Genomic DNA, 9,834 nt, shown 5'->3' with positions numbered 1-9,834 from the left:
CTTGATAAGTTTATACACTACAATCAAGCCGTAGGCCATGACGCCTGGCAGGGATTACCGAGGGATTACAATATATTCACCCCACCGGGATTCCATCACATGGTGGATCAGATCTCTGTGACAGGGGACCAGTGTGCAGTACTCCCACAGGCCCACAAACACTACTGTGACAGATTTGACAAAGAGCCTAAGTCTGTCTGACAGCTCAACACAAGCCACTGTTTGGCTCCGATGTGAATGTTAAGCCAACGCTACAGGGTTTGACCTCACAGAGCTCTGCCATGGCTTTTCTGCTCCATTACCTTCCAGTGGGCAGAAAGCAAAGCAATTAGCTTTCTGGAGGAAATTAAGATGGTTTGGCCCAAGAGTTACTGGTTGCAATCCAGTCCATTAGTGATGCAATGTTGCACAAAGAGCTTGGATTTGTTGTAAGGCGAGTGTGGGGATTTCATTTCCTTTGTAAATATAGACTTTGCTGTCTAAGTAAAAGGTCAGTTTCAAAACTAGAAAAGAAAAACGTTCCCAAAAACCTAAAAATCGTAATAATGACGTGATTTTCTCAGCACAGCCAAAACCATGCAGCAGACCTTTGGCAGATTAAGTCTGAGCGCTGTGGGCCGCTGTAAAATTAAGCAACAGCTTCAAAAGTACCGTCACGTGAGAAAAATTATAAATCCTCTTGTTCTCCATTTGTTGCATTAAACACTGGACACCATCTGTTGGGTTGGACCACAGAATACAACAGCAGCAGGGTGGCAGCTGCCACCCTAAGACACAACAGCCTGGCCACAGCCTCATGTTGCATGCTGACACAGTCTAAAAATACAGCTCCGGGCTCCGTTAATGGGCTCTTACACTGTCTTAGTTATGGCAGGCAGACCGGCACACTGAGCAGAGACGAAGCAAAAAGGTCATTAATCACAATAAGCCAACTCTAAACAAAAGGCACTGTGGTTGGCCGGCCAGCTGGGATTACTGAGTATTATCACAACATTTCAGAAAAAGACAACGACGCGTCCTGAGTATCTAACATGTCAATCCTCTCTTCTGACCCCTCCCTCTGCTCTTACCCCTCCTCTAGGCAGTAGGTGACTGAGATGGGCGTTCGTCTAGGCTGCTTGAGCGACTCCCCGTGGTGGCCGCCGCCGCTGCTGCTGCTGCTGCTGTTGTTCTGCACTGTTCCCTGCTGTTCGGGCCGGCCGTTTGGGATTCCCACGCCCTCCGTCAACGTGGCGGTGGTGTTCAGCGGCTCGGCCTACCAGACGGAGATCAAGGGGAGGTTAAGCAGGGAAAACTTCATGGACCTGCCTCTGGAGGTGAACCCCATCACTGTGCTGGTCAACAACACCAACCCGCGGGCGCTGCTCACCCGCATCTGTGACACCCTCTCCACCAACCGCGTCCATGGCGTGGTGTTTGAGGACAACGTCGGCTCTGAGGCCGTGGCTCAGATCTTGGACTTCATCTCCACTCAGACAGCTGTGCCCATTGTGGGCATCAGTGGAGGCTCCGCTGTCGTCCTGCCATACAAGGTTAGTGTAGAGGGAGGTTATTGATGGGGCAAGAATGGGGCCTTCATTGTACTATGTAAGTGGAAACTGATCAAAGCAACTTATTGCACAGTTTCACCCACAGAATTTAAATGAAATATGCCTAGACACATGTCAAACATTCAGCCTGCACAAAACAATTGAACCCTGTGAGTCTTTCAGAGAAATGCACTCTGGGAAGCCAGAGAGAGGAGCCAGTTTCATCAGGTAATTTCTTTCATTCACAGTCAACAACCCACATAAGATACTGCAGCTCAACAGAAAGCTGTATAAAGTAATGAATACAGGGAACCACAGGATGAACACAGATTATCAGCTGCTGAACACTGACACCAGCTACAGTCCCTCGTTTGGTTGTAAATCACGTCATTTTTCTCGTGTTACAGGCTAAATGGCAGACTTTCAAATTCACACCCTAACAGAGGCAGGCCAATAACTTTCAATCATTTCTCACCATCGTCCTGGTAACTGATATAAGTTGTGAGCTTTAGGAGACACAGGTGATGTGGAGCTAAAGAGGCAGGCTGTAATATGTCCAGACTTTGATTTTGAGATCATGTTTTCAGACACAGTTACTGTTTTTGGTCATTTGTTGTCAGGTACTCACACTTCAGTTAGACGGATGGTTGGGTCTTTACTTTGAATATTAAAGAAACAGTATCAAAGCCTGCGGCAGAGGCTGCGGCGGTAATTACAACCCTTAAAGCAAAAATGAAACCATTCCGATCACAGTTCCACTCGAGGTGCAGATTTATTTTCTTGGGAGCAGTAAAATAATCACACAGAAGCCCACACGTACAGCAATTTCACTGCTAATTACATCAGCCAAAATGAGCATTAGGTAGATGGACAGGCACAATCTGTCATTTTAAAATGATTTAATGATCAATATATATTAGAAATACCAATTTGCACAGGGACGCTTTAGAGGTGCACCAAGTTCAAGATGCAAGAAATGAATTAGGGAAATCCGCCAAGGTCAAGCATTAAACATGATGTAGTGATACATCACTGTATGTAATCTGTGGACTCCACAGACTGCTTTGAATCATTATCAGTACTGTATTGCTACGAGATGCAGCCCTAACTCTCAGGTGATGTAAACAACTCACAAGATTCTTGTGAGACACACAAGCCATTACAGTGCATTGTTATAAACGACTGCTGGAAGGTTTAGAAGCAATGATCCATCTACAGGAGCACGGTCACCCACCACACAGGGCTCAGCCACAGAGACTAATGTAATCCTTTCAAAATGGCTTTGTTCTGGTGACATTTCAGTGCTGGCCATCACAGGACATCACATGCTGACAGATATAGTCTGAAGCCCTGTAACATGATTCTTTCAGCTGATGATTTTTAAAGATATAAGCCAAAGTAAATTTAAACCACCTGTAAATTTGATCTAATTCAGATAAAGAGGCCTGAACCTGCTCTGAGCAGGATCAAACCTCTGCAGGGAAGAATAAAACCCAAACAATCAGAAATGATTTAACAGCTCACTGGATATTGGTTTAGAGTATACTTACTTTTTAGAGAACACTACTTTTTTCCCATTTGTAGTCTTGAGGCATTTTATATTTTTCGAGAAACAAGGAGACACAAAATAAGACTCCAGTAATTTCCTTAATTCATTTGGGTTTGTAAACAGCTCCCCTGTCAGCTGCATCCATTTCAGAAAACATGTTGGGTGATCTTGCCATCAGCACAGCTTCTCCAGGGTAATGAAAGAGATGTCACTCAGCAGTTAATGCCTCCTGCTGCTCATTTACACTCTAACTATTCTAACTTGAGGACAGTAACAGCAACCCGATCATAATAAATTACAGAATAAACGCATTTAATATGAAATAAGCATAATAATGCTGGCAGCTGTTAAAGTGAAGCTTGAATCAGTGAATGCTTTTCATCAGTAATTAGCCAGTGATAGAAGCTGACACCATTAATATGTGCCATGTAGTGAATGCATTACAAGCGCCTTACAGAACAGTGAGTGCATGCATTATTAATATGGATGGTCCCAGCTGGAAACCAACAGCAATCTTCTGCTACCCACTGAGGTCCCAAGTCACCGATTGGCATGTACACCTCCATGGCTCACATAATAATTTTATATTTTTTAGGCAACTGATAATTCTTTATGGTCTACATGTAGGTTTTCATGCAGCCTGCTGATGACCACTTCCCTTTTGACAGGGCAGCCACTTGTTCCTATGAAATGTTCAATCCCTGGCTCATCCTGACCACATGACGAACTGTTCCTCAGTAAGAGACTGAACCTAAAAAACCCAAATCGCCTGTCTGAGAAAAAAAGGAAGTCGCTTCAAGAATAAAGTGTCTGCCAAATGAATGTTAAGTAAATGGGATCTAATGTAGGGTACGCTTTGAAAAATGATCAACAGTAGTGTAGCTAAAGCTTATGAGATTTATATTTGTTGGGATAAAACACAAACACAAAGGATGGGGCTGATTCACGACCCTGTAAATCCCTGATAATAAAAAAAATAAAATGAAATAAAGCTTTGGAATAATTTATTTAAATAATTAATACTGATAAATCTTCTATATAGTGCAGACATTCACAGACGAGATCGCTGAGCCCGCTTTACGACCCGGCAGCGACATGCTGCCTCAATTCAAAAAGAGCTGCCAATAGCAGGTTGTGGGGAGGAAGAAAGAGATGTCTGTCAGCATATCTGCTTAGCATCCAAGGGACCACTATAGATTTCATCACACCAAGAGAGCTGGAGCAGTGGCATTTTACCTGTGGGATCAGTCTATCCACAGTAATTACAGTGGAGCATATCACGGAATCCAGATGGTGAGAGTTTTTACAAGTGGAAAACAGAGAGTAAAAACCAAGGTATGAAACATCAGTAAGGGTTTATTCTACCACTTATTCTATTATCCAGAATGTGACAGTAAAATCATCTTTCCCGTAGATTTATCTCCACGCTGGCGCTCAGAAAAAACAACAGGCGGTCTCATAAATTTAATGCTAGTAGTCACCGATTTATGATATAAGTCTATTAATATTTAGATGCAACAATCTACACACGGAAGTTGTGTTGCACAAACGTAATTCTGGTCCAACCCTCTTTGAGTTGTCTTCTAAATAACCACGGACGCCGCCTGTCGATTGATTTATGGGACGCTGTCAAAGGTAGTCAACAAGGGGAAAAGGGATGATTCATTTTTCATACGTATCACTGAAAACTGAGAGTTTGATCGCTCTCAAAGTGACAGAAGAAAATTGGGTGATAAACTGATTCCTGTCCCAGTTTGTTGATTGGAAACATCAGATCACATGAAGCATTATTCTCATCATTCTCCACCGCAATGAGGAAGAAGAGGAAATAATGACGAGCAGTTCAGCCAGCGAAGGAGCTCTGGTCAAGATGAACCCTGGAAGCATGAGGCATGAAGTTCACTCTGCTAAACATATTGCTTATTTATGCAGCTGTGGAGCGGAACTCATTCAAGCTAGCAGCCATTTGTCAACTTCAGATGGACAACAAATCAAAGCTACATACTTAACTATTGCCAGCTGATCAATTACGTCCCATGGCCCTGCTTAGTGTGCAAACAGTGGATAAATCAATAGCAGTAATCATGGCTGACACAAACGGCTGAAATGTTTGTGAAAGCCCAAAAAGCTGAACCTGCGCTTGGTCTAAAAGCTAAACTACTGCTGCTTATTTACCCACACACAACCATACAGCGCAGCTCCAACAGGTTTTCCTACCTGAACAACAGGACAGGTCATTTGTTATTTATAAACCATTCATGATGCTTAAAACAAAGATTCATACGAGCGTTCCCTGGTCTGTCACGTCTGTGGTTAGCATTTCTGCAGCATGAAGAAGTGACGCCAGATTGTAGCATGGTTATACAGCGTGCCAGTTAGGCACAGGAGTGTTTCCTTTAACTGGATATCCTTCCTCTTGTGGCTCTGACTACAGCAGTTTCATGACAGAATGGTTGGAAGAAGCTGTGATGAAACTCGGAACAAATAAAAACAGAGATGTCCTTCAGAAGTACAGGAATTATACACTCAAGGGGTTTTCTGTAGTTTTATAATTCCTGAAAAGACGTGGCATGAATTTGATTTCTTTTCTCATTATGCATTTAGTTCAATACCCTGACCTAAAATTCAAAGCTTCCTTTGAAGAATTCATTCTGCGGTCTGACAGATCACATCCTTCAAGCCGCAGAGCTGTAAGTGAACAAAATGTAAGTCAGAACACGAGCAAAACCTGATTGTCTTTGCAAGAACATGAGCCCGAGGCTTTTCTCAAAACTAGAGCAGTTCTTTTTTCCCTCATCTGCCTTCACTACATCCTGAACTCACTTGTCTCTGCCTCCACTGGCACAGTTAGAGTCCAACCTGTCTGCACCGAGGCAGAGCTCAGACCCGGCCCCACGTGTGGTCGGGTTTAGGCAACAAAAGCACACTGGTTTTAACTTAAGGTTGGATTCTTAGACTACTTGTTGTCTCAGTAATTTGACTTGCAGACTTGCAGGTAAAAATGATTCAGTACTTGATGATTTTCTTGTGTCAGATGCAGAAAGAGCATCGATTCTGATTTGCATATTGTTTTAATCTGGCTTCCCACCATCCATACAGTATCGTAGCCTGGGTTTTCTCCAGCTTTGTGAGAAATGGCAGATGACCAGGGAGTTGTGTGTCTGTTCCCGGTCACCGTGCAGGTTCTACGTGTGACGTCAGCAGTACAGGAAGGCGGTGCCAGGGCACTTCCTGCTGCGTGGCGGAGGCAGACATATGTCGCAGCAAAAGAGCCGTGGCCAGAAGTCACTCTTCACAGAGGGACAGAGAGAGAGAGAGGGAGCGGGAGATGGCTGCAGTTCAGTCACGTGACCAGGGGAACCATACACCACTTTCTGTTCCACATCTTCTGCACTGATTTCACTGACTGCCACAGCTCATTTACCTCAGTGCATCATTTCACTGTGGCTCCAGCCCCTCTGAGCCAGCTGACTTCAATATCTTGTTTCCTTTAGATTTCTGGACGTGTTCCAAGTCTATCAATAGGCATCAACCAACTGAGTCATTCAAATAACCTTCAGCCATCAAATGAGTGTATCAGGGCGAGTAAAGACTGCTGTGTTTGTGTATTGGTCCTTTAAAATCTAACAAAAAAAACAAACAAAAAAAAAACAACTGTTGGTTTCAGTGACACATCCACCGCTCCTGTATAAACAGCTGTGGTTTAGAGATAATCACTGCTTTACACGCTCATCTGACTCAAACTCACACCAGCTTCACAGCTTCTCACAACTAATCTTCACGCTGCAAAGCTTTCGCACAACTGGACATTTCAGGATGTGAGTGCTACGCGCTCCACAGAACATTAAAGGGTTAAACAGTGGAAGCTGGCTGCGTAGACTGAAGCAACATTTCTGCTTCTGAACCTGTAAACAGGTATGAGTTCTTCTGTCTGTTTTACCCCTGTGGATGTAATCTCAGCCTTGAGAAGCTAAGCTTCCCATTCAATGGCTGTAATCTTCTTTGGGACTGTAGACTATTACTGTGAGCTTCTGTGAACAACACTGTGGACGTGCAGCTTACTGACAGAATAAAGAGTCCGGGTTGACACTCATTTACAAACACCCTGTTTATAATCGAACATACACACAGACAATATGATCATATATACGGTGAGATGATTTGTCCACCGGTAGAGATTTTGTCCTATGATTTCTATAATGTTTGATATCTCTGGTTATTTAAGGCTGTTTTGGATTTTGAGGATTTCTATTTAATTCTGGTGCAGTACCTTCAATTTTCTGTACTCGTTTCAATGAATGAAACCTTTCATTTATGCATGAAAGGTTTCTCAGCTGCATTTACTTTAGTCTGCGTAGTTAAAATTAGCCTTTTCATGACTGTGACGTAAAGTTACATATATTATAATGGAGATTTAATACATTTTTCCAACCCATAGATTTACACATCAGCTTTCAGAGTTTCCTGCAGCAGTTTAAAGAGGAGGCCCCCAGCATAGCCTGAAATAAAGAGAACTTTCCCTAAATTATTGCATTTTTATAAATATAATAAGCTCAATAAGCTTCAAGGGAAACGGTTACATCACACAGCACATGATTAAAGAAAGAGGCAAATGTTTAAACCATCACATACTAACTACAGATCCTCACAGACTGAGGATGCATCTTCTGGATTAGAGCGAAATGTCTTGATGAATCTAAAGCAAGTCCAGCTGATATAATGTCGAACGTGAGACCAAAACACAGGAAAACATTCACATCTCTGACTTAGCGTGGACGCAGTCTAAAAGCAGAAGTAAATTAATACCTTCTCTGGTTCAGTCTGTTTCACCTGTAACCTCGTTCAACAGTGAAGCACCAACACACACAGTAAATGGAGTTTGGTGACTTCTGCATTTGTTGAATTAATCATGTTGAGACTACAAAGACCAAAGACAGATTTTTTTTGGAGAGAGGTCAGGGAAGAAGTGAGGGGCGGAGTTTAAATGTGACCATTTCGAAAAGGGGTATAAACACTTTTGGAAAGACGATCACTTCTGATGGAGAATTCATATTTCATTCTGTGTAACTGACCTCAGCCGTTTCATTTCATTCCCTCACACCATGTGCCTCGGACAGTTCTGTGCATGCTCCGCACGCTAACAGGGCAGTCGTGACTTGGGGCTTTGAGCTGCTGCTGAGCCTGTGGTAATGCCCCAGGCTCGTTCGGACAGTGCTATCAGTCTGCTCTCTGCTAATTGAGCTGTTGAGATCGTAGTTTGCAGGGGGGCTTTACTCTGATAGACCCTAGGGCTAGCAAGCATGTAGAAGGCACACAGAAACACAAGCACATGCATAAACAGACACACACACTTGCACACACTCTGACTCTGACACCTTAGCACCTGTCAGGGAACAAACTGATGGTGCACTGTTACAGGTGCAGGGACAGGCGGCGGCACGTACAAGAATAAGGCAATAACGCTGACAGATTTGCTGTGGGACAGTGAGAGGAAAGAGAAAATGAGTCGATTTATACGATCTTCTCAAGCTTCTCCGTGACTAACCTGCATAAGATCCCTGCACCCAGTATGGATTCATGCAGCCAGCCGGCCTCCAGTGCTGCCTAATCCATCTTAGTCCACAGCAGGTCCCTCACACTGAGCAGAAACCAGTTCTTAGTAAAGACGCTGATAACCGAATGTTAATATGAATATTAATGAGTAACATATGAAACCAGCCATGTTAAAGTAAAGGTGTGAGCTTTGGATTTTAAGGTAATGAATTAAAAATGAAAACAAATAATCGATTTCATTTCTTCTTTACATTCATGGTGGTTGCAGGTTTTAGTACAATTCATATATTGTGGGTCAGGCAACTTCTCCTTCCATGAATAAATGAATGGCAAATCAAAAACTATGCATGAAAGACCTCTGGATTATATATAGCTGCTTCAGTGTTTGGGGATCTACGAAGTCTGAGGAAACAAGGGCAGTGAGGAGTGAAACAAGGCAACAGAAAAAGAAAATATTTTCAGGGCCACGAGCACAGACAGTCAGAGGCACAAAGTCAGTGGATTTAGCCGTGACGTCTGAAACTGTAAGATGCTCATACATCACAAGACCGCTGAACTTCTCTCAAGGACAACGGGGAGACAGGCTGAGTAAGATAACAGGCCTGTTTTCAGTCTCAGGATGCCTGACCCCTCCGTTTTCTGAGCTCTGAGGGTCTGATGTTCAGGATGGAGTGGTTTTTCCCCAGAGTGGGAGAGGGTCAGGAGGGAGGCACCTACCTATCAGCCTGACAGAGGCAAAGGCTTTTTATAACGTGATCTCACCACAGCCAAAGTATTTCTTTTCTACTTTCAAAGTAGAAGAAGCAAAAAAAAAGTTTTTAAAAGTCAGTTTCAGATGAATTATTAATAAATAATTTCTCATCATTAAACCTCTAAAAGAATAATGAAGCTCACTTCCAAAAATGAAAATGTAATGGAATCTCACAGGAACGTCATGCTACCACGCGTGATTCACGGTCTAATGATGATGTTTGTTTTGCGGTGCGATGTGGCACAGTGAAGACGAGGTGGGGTAATTGGAATCTGCTGAAGAATCAATAATCCCTGTTGAATCTAATGGCTCCACATGCAGCGTAGCATCAATCCATCACTGTCACATTAATTATGACACCTTGGAATAATTACAGCGAAGAGATGAGACCACGGCTGAGACAACTGCTGGCCTCCATCTGATGCTGGAGGGACTGTTACTAGCTGCTTATA

The 9,834-nt window shown here is 43.2% G+C and overlaps 1 protein-coding gene across 1 annotated transcript in view; it reads left to right on the top strand.

Annotated features, from left to right (window-relative positions):
• Positions 1-1,097: 1,097 nt before the first annotated feature.
• The window catches only part of grin2ca (glutamate receptor, ionotropic, N-methyl D-aspartate 2Ca), a 31,125-nt gene continuing 22,388 nt past the window's right edge, over positions 1,098-9,834 (top strand). The window contains exon 1 of the mRNA XM_041062819.1: positions 1,098-1,532. Within this exon, the coding sequence (XP_040918753.1) occupies positions 1,098-1,532 (435 nt within the window). The remainder of the gene's footprint in view (positions 1,533-9,834) is intronic.

This window comes from Toxotes jaculatrix, chromosome 18 (genome assembly GCF_017976425.1).
Source record: "Toxotes jaculatrix isolate fToxJac2 chromosome 18, fToxJac2.pri, whole genome shotgun sequence".
NCBI lineage: Eukaryota > Metazoa > Chordata > Actinopteri > Toxotidae > Toxotes > Toxotes jaculatrix.
The sequence above is the reverse complement of the archived record's forward strand: the minus strand, read 5'-3'. Positions and strand labels throughout refer to the sequence as shown.